This window comes from Triplophysa rosa, linkage group LG12 (assembly GCF_024868665.1).
Source record: "Triplophysa rosa linkage group LG12, Trosa_1v2, whole genome shotgun sequence".
NCBI classification, from domain to species: domain Eukaryota; kingdom Metazoa; phylum Chordata; class Actinopteri; order Cypriniformes; family Nemacheilidae; genus Triplophysa; species Triplophysa rosa.
In genome coordinates this window covers 4,162,499-4,179,163 of record NC_079901.1, presented here as the reverse complement: position 1 = coordinate 4,179,163, position 16,665 = coordinate 4,162,499, and the positions used below count along the sequence as shown (strand labels likewise).

Below are 16,665 nucleotides of genomic sequence, written 5' to 3'. Positions count from 1 at the left end.
CAAGAATTATTTATAATTAAAACTATATTGTCAAAAATTATGTACAGTCATGCGGAAAAAAGTACAAGCACACTTCAATACGATGTAGAATTCATAGGGCTTTACATCTTAGCCTGATGACCTGTAGGGGTCACACTTTTCATTTTAAATGTGAAAATTAGTACACAATGTTAATTTCATGTGTCATATGATAGATTATAATTATTTATTATTACGTACACGTTTCATTACATATTTGTTTAAACAAAACTTGAGTTGAGAGTTGAAAAACTGCGTCTGAGGCAAGCCCCCTCTTGTTTTGGTCAGTGAACACCAAAAATATATTTGTGCTGCTTTTTGCTTAAAAAATATAATAAAAGTAATAAATGTAACGAAATAAAAATAACACTCTCGTCATTTGTATATTCCGGTACTTTTGACTGAGTGGCGCTGCAGCGGTTTGGGGCCCTGACGCTTCCGCTGTGTCCTAAAACTCGAGTGCGCCGCCAAATATCTAAAATATGATTTCCACAAAAGTTTAGCACTAACCTAAAAGTTTCAGACATAGAAAAACAAAGCAAGGGGGTGTCCCAAACAATTATTTTTTATCAACGTTTGAAATAGGTTGGTTATAAAAGCAAGTGTTGGCATCGACAGTCATGCAGATTATAAAAACAACAGTCGACAGAGATGTACGTTTGTGTTGCTATGAAAAAACTGCTGTGTATGCTGTGTTGCTATGAAAAAACAGCATACAAACATGTATATAGTGTGTATATATATATATATATATATATATATATATATATACTTTGTATATACACACACTCACATTAAGTATTATTAATATTAACTTACCTCTCTTCTGTCAGCAGTGGTGCTGGTCGACCGTTGAAATTTTAAATCAATTTTAACCCAGGGAAGTTAGTTTGAATGAGACTGTATGGAAATTAGATGGCTTATGAGGAAAAGTATCTTCATTGTTACCATTTTCTTTTTTCAGTATGGAATCCCATTCATGTGCAGTATAATAGGAATGAAAGAGGGATTTCATTTACTCATATTGAAAGTTTGAGTTGTTACTGTACTGTAAGTTGTTTTGCTTTGTCTGTAGGGTGAGCAGTGCAACATTGTGCCAGATAATGTGGATGACATTGTGGCTGACATTGCCCAGGAGGAGAAAGAAGAAGGTTTGCATCTATTTATCTTGTCATCAGAGGAAGATTTTACAATATCCCAAATCCCCCAATCCACCCAGACGAAACTGTTGTTCCTTGCAGTTTGATTCAGTGTCAGATGTTCTCCAGCCAAATGATTAAACAATTTTATGCACGTTTGGTTTTAGACTTTTGAAAAAGAGAAATTCTGTCATAATATATTCATCCACATCAAAACCTGTATGTGACTCTTTGTTTTTTTAGCGAAAACAAAATTTTAAAAAATTCAGAGAAAGTAGTTTTGTGCATCCAATGGGAACAATGTTGTTTGGTTATCTTTCATGTTCTCTAGAAGAAGGTCATACAGATTTGGAATGACATGAGGGTGAATAATGTTTTCACAACTGCAAATTTGGTAAAAATGAAGTCATGCTGGGACACATGTTTCTGCCAAACACGTGCTGTATTTTAACCAAAATTTAGTGTTGCTCTATTTTAATGTTGCAATTTTGCTACAGTTAATGTGTCTCTAAGGGTTAAACTTATACTTAGGGGCACTTTCTATACACTGTTATGAGCTACCATAATGTTCACAGACTAAAATGTACTTATTAGCTGAATACAGCATTAATGCATGTCTTTGCTCTCAGATGATACTCCAGAGACTTGTATCTACTCAAACTGGTCTCCGTGGTCGGCATGCAGCTCCTCAACATGCGAGAAGGGAAAGAGGATGAGGCAGAGGATGCTGAAGGCCCAGCTGGATCTCAGCGTACCGTGTCCACACACACAAGACTTTGAGCCCTGCATGGGGCCCGGCTGCAGTGATGAAGGTCAGAATCACACTCACCACATCAGCCCTTTAATAAACATACAAATCATATGGGGCTTTAAAGCTCACAGGGACTTGATTATTTCATAACGTGAAATCTATGGGCCCATTTACACCTGTTCACTTCATGCGTTTTCTCTGATCGGATAGGTAAAAATTCTATGAATCATACGTACACACTTTAAGAAATGACCGTTAAAAATTAAACTCAGGACAGTTTCTACGCAACATATTATAAATGAGGACCCAGGTGTAAATGCTCTCCGAAATGTTTTCGAGACGAAAACCACTTTAGGATGTGGTCTGAGAAGCATCCCAGACGAGACTGGACAAGTGTAAATGCATCTGGCTGTTGAAGAAACATACCTCAGCGCTTTACTCCTCCAAAACAGACGTACGAATAAAAGATCTGATTTATATCCGTTTAGCTGAGACGCATGGTCAAATGTAAATGGAACAGTTTTAACAAATCGGATAAATATCCGATCTAAAAAAGCCATTTTTAATAAAGCACAACAGTCTAGAATTAAAAATAAAATAAAATAAATAAAATAATAAGAATAAAAAACTACCCTCTTTACCTAATTTCTTGATACCTATACCTGGTTCAATTTGGAATGGGTGGATACCCAGACTGACCACTATTGAAACTGGTGGCGACCTGGGGCTGGATTTACGAACTGTTCTTAAGACAAAATATAAGATTGTTCTCAAGATAAACTATAGGAAGTTTGTAAGAATGTTCCTTCTTAAGAAGTTTTCAAATAATCTTAATTTTTTCATAAGAATAAAATGACATATGCTTTGTCTTAAGAAAGTTTATTTTTTTATTCGAATTTAACAAAAGAATATGGAAGCAGAATTTTCTTCTTAAGAATGTTTTGTGAATCCAGCCCCTGGCTTGGTAATAATATCATCCTTGAATATTGTGAAACCATTGTGAATAAAACAGAGCTACTGTCTAAGCCAAAACACATAGTAGTGGGTGGAAAGGTGGGTGGGCTTCCCTTAGTGTTTAATGAACTGTTGACAGCCATTATCGATTGATTATCATGTGACTGGGATGATATAGAGTTGGCCTCAGGGATGGCGTGTTTGCTCATGGTTTTTATTAATGATTTGATAAACTACGGTTTATCAAGCAGAACATATGTCTGTAATTTGAGAGGGGAGAAAGTCTAGGATTTAAGTGCCCCATAAAAGATTAATCTTGGCCGTATAACTGATGAGGTGATATTAGTCATTTATGATAACACAGTATATTGTCACCTGCGATTAGTGAAAAAGCTTCCTGACAGCTTGGGCTGACACATCCTGAATATATCTTTCATAATGGTAGAGCAAAGATTGTTGTTGGAATTTTTTTATATATTAATTCATTTTAATAAGTAAATAATAGTGTCACATTAACCTGTGCATAATGAAATAAAATAAAATACAACGTACTGTAATAAATAAACCTACTTTGGGTGGCATCTGTGTTTTGGAACACTATAACTTTGCTTAGTCAGTCTAAACTCACGAGAAGCAGTCTGAACCGTAGAAAACATGATTTTAAGAAAAAGCAAGAATAAAGCCCCATCTGTAATGTAACATAACTGGGGTAGAAGCAGAATGTACCAAAATGTGCTAATGAAATTGTTCGAATTGGACACCACACGAATTGTCGTAAGATTGTGTTTAGCTGGTCCTTCCCGTTCCAAACTGATGGTTAATTACAGAAGCTGATAGGACCTCGTTTAGGTCATTTAGATCATCTTGGACCATCTTGAACACTTTGAGCTTGCATGATATCTTTTCTCCAATCCTCTTTGCATAACCGGTCTTATAGTTAAAAAACAGAAAACTTCCTTAGCATTTTCCTGGATGGTCAGTGATTGGCTGAAATTTGTGAACAAGAACATGAATAATTATGACATTTTGATGAACTTTGATTTCCACAGATGCGTCCACATGCATGATGTCTGAATGGATAACGTGGTCGCCATGCAGCGTATCGTGTGGCGCAGGGGTTCGATCTAGGGAGCGCTATGTCAAACAATTTCCTGATGACGGCTTTGCTTGTACACATTCCACTGAAGAGTCGGAGCCCTGCACTGTCAATGACGACTGCTGTGGGTATTTTGTTGGACACAGCAGATTTATTATTATTATTTGTTTTGTTTAACACATTTGACACATTTTTACTGACAAATTCAGTGATTTATCAGCATTGGTTTCAGATTTAAGGAATTGCTTTTAAAATGGAAAATGTTCTACAAGTCCACATCATATCTTTTAATGTCTTTTCACAAAATGCTCTAGCAATGATCAACTAGCGAGTTATAGAGAATGTAAAGCTAATGTGTGTTACACCATGTTACATGGTGCCCAGGTAGAAAGGTGCACTTGTGGCCCGATACAAGGCTGGGTCCTCGGCCCAGATGTGGTCCACACACCGCTGTTTGATTGTAGGTAGAGAAATGAATGTGGCCCAGACACGGTGGCGTGTCCACAGGGGTGGCACCGGGTGGCAGCTGCCACCCTAAAAATGAGCTTTGCCACCTCTGTTGCGACCCCAATGCTGACCATGCAGACTTGGGTACTAATGTAATGCACAAAAAAATTTGGATTAGGTTTGTGGAGAGTGTTATTTTTGCTCAAAATCGGAAATTGCTAATATTCTGTAGGCGCGTGTCTGTCGGCATTTGAGCAGCCTGATCACAGAGTGTATCCTCAGGCAGGAGTGCTAGTATAACTGCAGTCGATTCGAAAGAAAAACGCACTTCTCCAGAGACATGTAGGTGAGAATGTAAATCTCCACGCATCAATTATACCAAAGCAATAGTAGTGGTAAAACCTGTTTACTGTTACAATTAAAGCCCGTGGTCCAGTGGACTGTGGTTGATCTGTGATCTGTATGGAACGCGCCCCCACTGTTCAGATACTTGTGTTGTGTGACCCTCGGATTAACTGCAAAGCTTACCTATCATAGAGTGAAAGACAGCTCTAAATGCGAAGGGGCTTATTTCACGATAACAGCTGGCTGCTTGTACATTATCCCACTTATTACACGGCTACTTGCCACATGAGAAAAAAACTGGACATAAAATGTGAATTTAAAAAATTTTATTTGCTAATTTTTACCGAATGCAGACCTTCCGAGAGGAAAAGCCGTTTAGTTTCAGTTTTAAATTAAGAAAAGACGTTGAAACGTCACGAACAGGCAAATTGGTTTAATCATTTGTAAATATAATGTAATATATGTTATTAAAAGACATATTTATAATTAATTTTTGTGTAATATTAAACTGTCCCTCTCAAAATGAAGAAGAAACCGAACCATGAAGAAGATTCCTTCACTCAACTTGACTCATTTAAATCATCTAAAAAGAGTCATCTTGATGCTGTAACTGAGTTATGTTATGAGTAAATGAACACTGCTCAGTGTTCTACATCTACAACAGACTTAAGGGCAGCTTTAGATGAACATTAAATCTGTTTAATTTTCCTCTGATGAGATCTTGACAAACACCATTAACATCTTCACTTATTACACACAACACTTGTACTTTGTTTCACACAATACAAAATATCTTGTTGAGAAATAACATGTTATATTTCATTAAAAATAATTAGCTTTAAGTCACCATTATGATGATCGTTGTGTCATTTCAGAATCAGAAGAGCTTTATTGCCAAGTGTGCTTGCACACACAAGGAATTTTCTTTGGTGTTGGAAGCTTCTAGTACAGACATTCAACACAATGACAATACAATATAATACGATTTACAGTCTAAAAGATTCTAAATTGTGCATATATAAAATAAAGACTATTTTACAGAAAATGGGGGATAATAACATATAAGAGACATTGTACAGGGTAGTATATAGTAGAATAAACATATTAACAGATTGTATGTACACTTGTGCAAATGGATAATTTAGTAAGTAGAGGTAGTGTTATATACATGTATACATAAGATGTAGATATAATAAGGCACTATAGTGCACACTATAGGAGTAGTGGAAGTGGAATATTGCTCTTAAGGAGCAGTTATCTGTTTAGGAGGGAGATTGCCTGGGGGAAGAAGCTGCTTCTGTGTCTGGAAGTCCTGGTGTTCGGTGCTCTAAAGCGCCGGCCAGAGGGCAACAGATCAAAGAGTTTGTGTGCTGGGTGTGTGGAGTCAATGATGATTTTTCTTGCCCTGTTTTTCACTCTGGAATCGTACAGGTCCTGAAGTGTGGGCAGAGGAGCACCAATAATTTTCTCAGCACTACAAACTGTCCGTTGTAGTCTTCGTAGGTCTGATTTGGTGGCCGAGCCATACCAAACAGTAATTGAAGTGCACAGAACAGATTCGATGACCACTGAGTAGAACTGGGTCAGTAGCTCCTGTGGTAGGTTGAACTTCCTCAATTGACGGAGGAAGTATAACCTCTGCTGGGCCTTCTTTACAATGGAGTCTATGTGGGACTCCCACTTCAGGTCCTGAGAGATGGTGGAGCCCAGGAACCTGAATGACTCCACAGTATCCACAGTGCTGTCCAGGATGGTGAGGGGAGGAAGTGATGGAGGGATCCTTCTGAAATCCACTATCATCTCCACTGTCTTGAATGCATTCAGCTCTAGGTTGTTTTGACTAAACCAGGCAGCCAGCATTTAATTAAGCACTTTACTCTTAATTTTTTATATTTGTTTTTATTTCCTGACTATTACAATAGTGTTAGAACACATGTTATTTTAGTCAAGAAAATAGAAGATGACCAAATGCTAAGATCATCACAGAACAAACTGCTTTCCTACCTTGCATCTAAGACACAATTCACATATCATATGTGTTCTTATTTTTGGGCTTCTTTAAAGATCATGAATGCAGCTCTGAGCTCTAGTTTTACAAAGAAAATAATTACACTGACTAAAAAGTTTAAACCAATTGCCTGCTATACACAGAGACACCAATAACCAGACTATTAATCTCAAGCATGGTAACAAAAATAGCATCATGCTGCAGTGCATGCTGGATAACCTCATAGCACGCAACTCATCCATGACTCCCAGCATGCACTGCAGCATGTATAAATTTTGCAACAGAACTTTACTATCGTCACCATAGTTGAGGTTTGTATGATGAGTGCTGATGTCTCTCTTCCTTGAGAAATAAAATTGTTCACTTGCTCTGAGTGTTAATACAGTGCATGATATATCACATGAACTATGTTTGTTTCACACACACAAAGCTTTCACAAGCCATTTTCATCTCAACACCACAGCTTTACAACATAACATCATCCTATCAGTTGAAAGTGTAAAACCTTTTTTAGGACCGTTGTTTCACAGATGCACAAGTGTTCTGAGTAAAACACAACTGCACCTGTTAAAATACTAACGCTAGTTAAAGTCAAGAGCCCTATTGAGATAAACACTGATCACCATAATGGTGACGTCAAACCAACATGTTTTCAATCAAATATAGACTAGATCAAAACCCTGTTCATTCTCACTAAGATATTTTATACACATATGAGATAAACTGAAAGTGGTGCCTGTAATAAGTGAAGATGTTAATGGTGTTTGTGTTTCATTCTCCTCTGGTGAGATCTTGACATCAACAAGATGAATCTGTTCAGATGACTCTGAGTCAAATTGAGTGAATGATTCTTTTTCAGCGTATCAGTGTGTGGGCCAGATCTGGGCCGGGGACCCAGCCACTACTGAGCCAGAAACTAACATGTTGTGGCGCACAAGTGAGCCAGAAGAACTTTGCTACTTGGGTGGGGTGGTGCCACCCTGTTAGAATCTGTTACATATTTCTCATTTTTACGTAGATTAAGCATTGTTTTATCAGAATGCACGGCTACTTTTGAATGTCCGTCAATCACACTGTATTGACTTGTTTATGTTTATAGCTCCAAGCAGTTGCTTGGTTACTGAATGGGGCGAATGGGATGCCTGTAGTGCCACCTGTGGGCTTGGCATGAAACGACGGGAGCGCATGGTAAAAATGCCCCCATCTGACGGCTCCATCTGTGGGGCTGAAGTGGTGGAGGTTGAGAAGTGTATGATGCCAGAATGCCGTAAGTGCAAACGCAAACATGTAAACCCACTTTAACATATTTATGTACATTCCCACACAGAATACACACATACATTAACTTGTTTACACACACATTTCCACATTAACATAGTACACAATAAACCTAACCTAAACATGCAGCCAGTAAATATATTCACAGGCAAGTGGGCCAAATTAATTCATTCCCACATAGAAAACATGCTGACGCTGCCACATGATGACAAAAACATACACTAATACTATTGTTTCGGCTAATATTGAGATTATGAATATTTAGCACGATTCCTCTCTTTGAAAACATACCTATTTAGTTAAAAAAATGAAATCAGCAAAAAACTGTGGATTCAACTACAATAAAATCATAATTAAAAAATAATAAAATAGATAATGTATTAACGCATATATCTAAGTAAATAATAGAAAATAATGAATACTATGTGAGATGTAGCACAGTGGTCAGTGCACATGCTCCAGACTTATACTGTATATACTGTATGAGTCGTTGGCTCACGGGGACCCGGGTTCGAGTCTGACCTGTATCAGACACCACCTGTCTTGCCCCCCATTCTCCTGTCTGCCTCCTCTGTCCTATTTAAAACGAATAATAATAATAATAATAAATACAAAATCTAAATGTGTTAATCAAATATTTTCAAATCAGCCACAACCTACTGAAATAACAGTAAATTGCTCCAGAAGTAATGGAAATGTTCAACAATGACATAACATTATTTAGGCAAACATAACCACTTTATCATACATGCATTAACATATTTACACAGAACACAAAGACAATTTATGGTTTGCATTTAAACTAAAAAAAGAAGAAGAAATACATTCCTGTTTCCTCTTCTAGCACATACTTATCTAACAATTCTCATTTCTCTAAGAAAAGAGTTTTTGCCTTATTACAATATATCTGTCACGGTTTCCGTGGAGGAAGAACCCAAATGCAGGCAGCGGCAGTGATGGGGTTAACAGGGATATTTATTTAAACAGAGAAACACAAAACAAAGACCCACGATGGGGTATAACAGAATAAACCAGATATAATACAAAGGGACAGGATATAGACTAAATAACACTAGACTTACATAACATTAGGCAAGAACAAAACTGAACTAGACACTTACTAAAACTGACGGAATCGTAACAACAGGAACTCACGGTAAACACAGGTACAAGGTACAGGTACAACAAACGAGCACAGGGCAATGAAACATGAGGGCATTTTAAAGGGAGACAAACAAAGGAAGATAACGAGGGGCAGGTGAGGAAAATAAGGCACGGCAGGGAAGCAGTACAGGAAACGAGAGGGGCGGGGCCAATGACAAGACCGGCGAGGATGCATATTATGTCAATAATGACGATAATCTGTTCCTCTCCACACAAAACCAAAGGCTTTGTCATGACTGCCACAAGACCAAGAAAACCATGACAAGATAAGGCAGAGTCATGACAATATCACTGCGTTGCTCTACTTATTTTGTTTGGTTGAAAGTATCTGCTAAATGCCTAAATAAATAATGAAATCAAAGCTATCTAAAATAAAACATGTTTTATGGATCATTAAGTTTTGAAAACTGTAGTGTTTACTAGAGTATTGATGTCGAATTGTTTGTGTAGATACAATCCCATGTTTACTCTCACCGTGGTCGGACTGGAGCGACTGCAGTGTGACGTGTGGTAAAGGCACACGGGCACGCCAGCGCATTCTGAAATCACCTGCAGAGCTAGGAGAATGCAACGAGGAGCTGGAACAGATTGAAAAATGCATGCTGCCAGAGTGTCGTGAGTTAACCAGCCTCCATAACTTTTGTCCAGCATGGTCTCTGTTCATTTAAGCATACTGTATGTTCAGTTAAACACATGAACCCACATTATATTTTTCACCGCATAGTATCGTTTATGTTTTATAGCATTTAAACACTTCCTGTCACATTCCTCAGCTTGAATATTCTCTATTCTCTAGCAATGGAGTGTGTAATGTCAGAGTGGTCTGAGTGGTCCGAGTGTAATAAGGCCTGTGGAAAGGGTCACATGATTCGCAGCCGTCAGATCTTGCTGGAGCCACAGTTTGGAGGCGAGTCATGCCCTGAGACTGTACAGAGAAAGAGGTGCAAGATCAAGAAGTGTAGCCAAGGTGGCGCCAACAGCGAAGAGAGAAGGAGACGCAAAGAAGAGCGCAAGAAGAAGAGGAACAAACAGGGGAGAGAGGAGAGCACGGATGAGCTTGCAGGTGAACATGTGGTGATGTCACATTTCTGATAATAATAACATCACCACTGCAGATACCGATGTTTTTGTAGTAAATCAAAGCCAATGAGACAATAACATTGATGCTGTTTATTAGGAAATCAACAATGAAAACTCACTGTAACAGGCATTAGTGATTTAGATTTATGTGATATGTGCATCTTCACATCACAGCTACAGCTACATATGCAGGTATATATGAAAAGTTTGGTTCCAAAATGAGATCATGTTTTTTTTATTGTGCATTGCAATTAATATCAGTCAAACTGCAGTTGTTTGTTTTGATTTAAGCCATAATAACTCCAAAAATACAGCTAACTAACACAATGCAAACATGATAACATAATAAAAAAAAGATTTTTGAATGTTTTTAAAAACGGAGCATTTTGGATCCAAACCCTTCATATGCATCATAACATTACAAATGGAGGCAACAAATTGCATTGAACCTGTAAAGATGTACTGCAACATTATTAAATAATTACTGATCTGTCTCGCACTGACGACAGTTGTATTCTTTGTATATATGCTTCTGAAGGATGTAAAATGAAGTCATGGTCTAGCTGGACTGACTGCACCAAGCTGTGTGGTGGCGGGATCCAGGAGCGTCTCATGACAGCCAAGAAGAGATTCAAGAATGTACAACTAACCAGCTGCAAGGACCGAAAAGAGATACGGGCCTGCAATGTTCATCCCTGCTAGGGTTGTGCCACACAGCCGTATGGGACGGGACGCCATCCAGATTGTGGACAGACTGTGGCACACTCTGTGTGGGGTTGTCCAGCTGCAGCAGCTAGTCGGTTCGTTTTTATTTTCTAGCATTTAGAGTGACCCAGGCCCTGCCTCGCCTGTAAACAAAATGAGAAACCAAGAAGGGTGCTGAGAGCAACGCACTGTACAAATTCAGATTAATATGCATTAATACTTGAGAGTAACAGCCCTTGAGGAGCTTTGAAGAGAGAAGTTCTTTTGAAGATCGATTTTTCACGAGGACAAGCATGGCGTATTAAAGATTAATGTGTTCTCACACGAAAAGTAAAACAAATTTCTCCTTTTATACTCCAAACACCATCTTCATTCACATGCAAACACTCATACGCACAGTAAGATACGCACGACATCCCACACAGTAATGACTTTTGAAGTCAAATTGTCATGTCAAGTCACTCTGCAATAAATGTCAGCGCTCAGAAAGATTATTACAAACACGGGCTAGAGGAACCTCTGACAAGGACCCGATGATCAGCACCATTATGATCTGGAATCAAAATGATCAGAAGAGCTGCTTTACATGCATGAAATTAAATTATTCAAGTGCATTGCAATGTTACAATTACCACAAATGTGGTATTTTAAGTAGAATATATTACACAATTGCTTTCAAAATTACATCTAAACTTTGCTCTTCTGTTCATTTTGAAATCTCCTGATAATTTTAATAAGGAACATTCATTTTTTTATGCTTAGTGTCACTCAGTTCCTTTACAATACCAGACATTTGGACACTCCAATGAAAAAGTTACCCAAAATAATTTTGGGACATCATTTTAACTGGTGCTCGTGGCAACCTAAGTGTACATGACTTTCCTTCTTCACCCGCACCCAAACAATCATTTAGGACATCATGTGAAATATACAACTTCATTGGAGTGTCCAAACTCTGTCCTGGATAGCCGCTGTCCTGAAGACTTTAGCTACAACTTGCCTCAACACACCTGCCTGTATGTTTCTAGTCTGCCTAGTAAATCTTGATATAGTAGTTCAGGTGTGATTAATTGGGGTTGGGGCTATACTTTGCAGGTCAGTGGCCCTCCCGGAGCAGGATTGGACACCTCTGCAATAAATGATAAAATATCAAAGCAAGTGGCATTTGTAAGCAAATAATAAGCCCACAATATAACCTTTTCAGATGTTTTTGTAACATGATCATTTGCAGTTTGCAGTGATAGGTGCAGTTCATCACATTAGACTATGGCTGTCACATAATATCAGATTTTTACTATACGACAATCGTAGCCTAAATAATTAACATCAATCTTATCACATTTCACATTTACACATGATATACTTAATATGAGTTCATACGAAATAGCCACCTCATAGTTACACGTTACCCGTGTGATCAGTATCGGGTGCCAAACAGATACTGGGGCTGAAAAATGTACGATATCATTAATATCACATACGTACTGTGTGTGTAATAATATCCATTAAGTTCATGGTCATTGTCAATACCCTTATATTGTGACACCCCTGCTATAGACATGTTCAACTAACCCTAAACAAATAATGTTGGAATACTTTTGTCTTGTGACTTCATCACTGTTTAAATGTTTAATGCTTAATAAAGTAAATGCCACTGGGTTTGATATTTGGTTACGTAATACATTGATATTCATTCATTTTTAAGTGCCAAAATACTGATTAGGGGGCAACTGTAGCATTAACTATTTTTTTTTTTTTTTTTAAAGAAGAAACAAACAAATAAACATATTACAGGATTTTGCCGTTTACTGCTTTTGGGGCTTGATTTGGTTTGATTAAAACATGTTTTTTGCCCAGTAGTATTGTCATGTATGCAGACCAAATGTACAGAATTAATTTTGCAAGATTTCTGTTAACTAGTTGTGGGGAAATGTATTCTTGAGTAATGAAAATGCTGTAAGCCAGTTCACATAAGTAATGAAACGTTGCCGTCGTCTGCTGTGATGATTTATTTCATGTGTAATATTCCTAAGACTAAAAGCACATATAACCAGCCATTCCAGACTTTTATATGTCTCATGTATGAAACAGATGCTGTCTAGGACTCACGGATCTGTAATGACTTTATACTGTAACACATTTAAATGGGAATATGTTTAGTTTGGTGGATTTTCTTTTTTAATGTATGAGGCTTTCCTAAGTTTTTCCTAAGATTTTTTTAAATTCTTCTTGCCAAAGCCTTGCGTATATGTTTTGTAGTGATCTCTCTTCTGTTCTCAACTGACATGATTCATATTTTTTTAATATTTCACCTTTACAATAAAAAAAGAGACAAAGTGCCTAATTAACGGCCTGGTTATTTGTCTAAAAGATTTTTTAAATGTAGCTACTACATGTGCTTTGTGGGTTTCATGCTATTTTTAGATAAAATCATGGTATCATGTGTGCACATGCAGTACTACCCCACTAAAAGGTCTCCATTATCAGACTTGAACCAGGGAACGTTTCACTGTAATGTGCTTGTGCTTGTGCTCCCCTATAAATTCTAACATTTTAAACCATTTTTATTTTGAGTTATGCTTGTCCCTTTTAGTATAAACACCACATAATCTTGTGACAAGAAATGTTCCTATGTTCCTTCGCTGTAAAAAAAAAAGTTGGTTCAACTAAAACTGTTAAGTCAAACAGGTAACTTATTTTTTTGAGTTAATTCAACTTAATATGGTGTTATAGGTTATACTTGTTTTTACAATGCCTGTGTTAAATTATACATTTAAGTACTGAGTAATATAAACAAACTACATGTACTTATTATAGGGTTAGGGTTTGGTTTAGGGTTAGTTACATGTAGTTATGCATAATTTATACACTATAGTAAATGCATGTAACGTGTAACAAGGGCACCGTGAAATAGTGTTACCGTATTATACAACTTTATACAATATTAGTTAACACAATGAATTACTTAACAGGTAACTTATTTGTGACCCTGGACAACAAAACCAGTCTTATGGGTAAATTTTTCGAAATTGAGATTTTTACATAATCTGAAAGCTGAATAAATAAACGTTCTATTGATGTATGAGTTGTTAGAATAGGACAATATCTGGGTGAGATACAATCGTTTAAAACTCTGGAATCTGAGAGTGCAAAAAAATCAAAATATTGAGAAAATTGCCTTTGAAGTTGTTAATCAGGGCACTGTGGCAGACCATCCACTCACAAAAATAAAGTTTTTATATATTTAAGGTAGGAAATTTACAAAATATCTTCATGGAACATGATCTTTACTTAATATCCTAATGATTTTTGGCATAAAAGAAAAATCGATAATCTTGACCCACACAATGTATTTTTGTCTTTTACTAAAAATGTTCCCGTGCTACTTAAGACTGGTTTTGTGATCCAGGGTCACATTTCATGTAGTTGAACCAACAAAAAACAACAAATAATTTTACAGTGTTAAATAAAACAACCTCATCTCAAACAAATTCCTACAGTATGCAATCTAGCAACTGTGCTCCTTGTTTTCAGCCACCAGAGGGAGGTATTGAGACATGTAAATTTGCTGTTTGCAAGTATTTGAAAGGTAGGAGTCGGTTTCTATGCCTAAGGATGCTCTGTATATTTTATGATCATAACTACCTCCAGTACACATCAAAATCCCAGTGTTAAAAAGGGTCAAATTAACTCTCACAGTGTTTCTATAATCCACACTTTTCGAGTGTTAATTTGAACTTTTTTAACACTGGCGATCTTACTGTGTATATGATTAACTTTACAGGTGTAGTTTTTCCGATCCAGCATACTGTATGTATGCCATAGTTTTTCTTATTTATTATAGCTTTATGTTCTGTACACACTGCTACTCAGATGTGCCAGCAAGGTATGTGCTATATTTGCATGGTAACATTTAAGCCGTTTTTATTCATTTAAACACTTCTTTTCACAGCCTTAATTGTTTAAAATACTGCAGGGAATGTGCATCACAGTTTCACAGAACAAGTGAGGAAAGGCCTCTAACTTGCGAAATGTGTGAAAGACAATTTAGAGCTGGCTGACGTCACACGACCATGTTAACAAGTCAGGAATAGAAGTGGGATGACAAAGAACTTAAGTGCTAAAGTTACCATATTTATTCATCTGCATTGTTGTTTTAACCATTCAATTTAAGATGAACATAATGATTTAACAGTTTTACATTTTAGCTCAGTCCTCATGAAATTAATATTTAGTACTCATTTTTCATGGATCTACGTCACAAATAGTCTTGTTTTTTATTCAGCTGTATACAGTCTTTCAGCTTTTGAGATGTGTCAAGAAAACACATTTTATATAGGGCTGGCAGACTAGTAGATGATCTAAAATCTTGTATGGCAACACATGCCAGCATCCAGTGTAAGCATCTGAAATTCATCTAAACTTTTTTCCAGCAACTAATGAATTTTAATGTACTGTACTGTAATGTTCACCGGAAATTCGTTCTACCCCAGCTGCTCATTATGTTGCACACACACTTAAAAAACGTAGGGGAGGGAACCTGTGACTTTTCCTGGATTGTCTACAAATTGATAGACTTAAAAGCTCTATTCTACCTTGTTTTAATTGCCCTTCTGTTTCTGTTTTGGTCCTCCTTGGAGCTTGACAGCCTGGTCACTTTATTTTCTGGCAGGTAGCAGGAACATTCTTCTAAACATTTGTTCAGATGGGAATAAGAAACTTGTGTATACAAATCTTTAAATGCTTTTCACATGATGGATGGTACGAATGGGATGAATGGTAAATAATAAAATACAAAACCATGAATGCAGCTCACATTTTCAATATTTATTACTCACCTCATTATCAAAAACCTTTGAGTCTGCGAAGTACCTTTTGAATGTGGTTGCTATAGGAACGATAGTGGTGGTCTTAGCCCTCTTAGGAAACAGCATTTGTCGAAGACTGCTGCTTGACTTCATACTGTGCTCTGCTCCAGCAAAGTGAAAAGAGCAAATAAAACATGTTCTGTATGCTTCACGTAACAGACATATACCGAATAATATACACAATAATACCCTACGGTTTAAAATCTCCAGAAATACAATAATGATATAAAACGGTGAGATAATGGTTTGTGTGCATTTGTTAATAACATTTGGGTGAATAATTCAGTGTTCTGATTCAAACATTACACATTGCTGTTGCTATGGTAACCTAGTTATGCCTTAGTGGGGGCTTCATTAGAGATTGTCATAGTGTTGGCTGTTGACATACAGTCAGCGTTAAACATCCATAGAAATAGCTTTAAAGAAACACTTACAGCAACACTGGCAAGTTTGGGAATGAGCCCAATTTTGAGTTGTCTACAGCACTCACTTGCTCATAAAGGTTTGTTTCTCTCTCGGGCGTGTGTCATGTTGACAGCATGGATCCACTCATAATCACAGACTTCATAATCTGCTGACATTTCACAATGTAAACAGGCTATGCCCTGGTGCTGCCCAATCTCTTCTCCCAATCGCATGAAGGTATTAAAGCCCAAAAAATGAAAACTCTCAGGTTGTTTCAAACATGTATAAATACTTTGTTTTAATGAACACAGCAAGAGATATTTGAAAGAATGTTAGCAAAGTAGGACAAATTAAACAGTAGTCAAAGGTGCCCCAGAACAGTTTGATTTCCTTGATTCTTCAAAATA

General features: G+C 37.1%; 1 protein-coding gene across 2 annotated transcripts in view; it reads left to right on the top strand.

The window, feature by feature from the left end:
* Positions 1 to 13,546, top strand: part of spon1a (spondin 1a) — a 238,237-nt gene extending 224,691 nt beyond the window's left edge. For both annotated transcript variants that reach the window (XM_057347335.1, XM_057347336.1), the window contains 7 exons: positions 1,094 to 1,169; positions 1,787 to 1,969; positions 3,912 to 4,082; positions 7,858 to 8,025; positions 9,651 to 9,815; positions 9,997 to 10,263; positions 10,819 to 13,546. In XM_057347335.1, the coding sequence (XP_057203318.1) occupies positions 1,094 to 1,169; positions 1,787 to 1,969; positions 3,912 to 4,082; positions 7,858 to 8,025; positions 9,651 to 9,815; positions 9,997 to 10,263; positions 10,819 to 10,982 (1,194 nt within the window). In that variant the 3' untranslated portion in view covers positions 10,983 to 13,546. The remainder of the gene's footprint in view (positions 1 to 1,093; positions 1,170 to 1,786; positions 1,970 to 3,911; positions 4,083 to 7,857; positions 8,026 to 9,650; positions 9,816 to 9,996; positions 10,264 to 10,818) is intronic.
* The last annotated feature ends 3,119 nt before the right edge of the window (positions 13,547 to 16,665 follow it).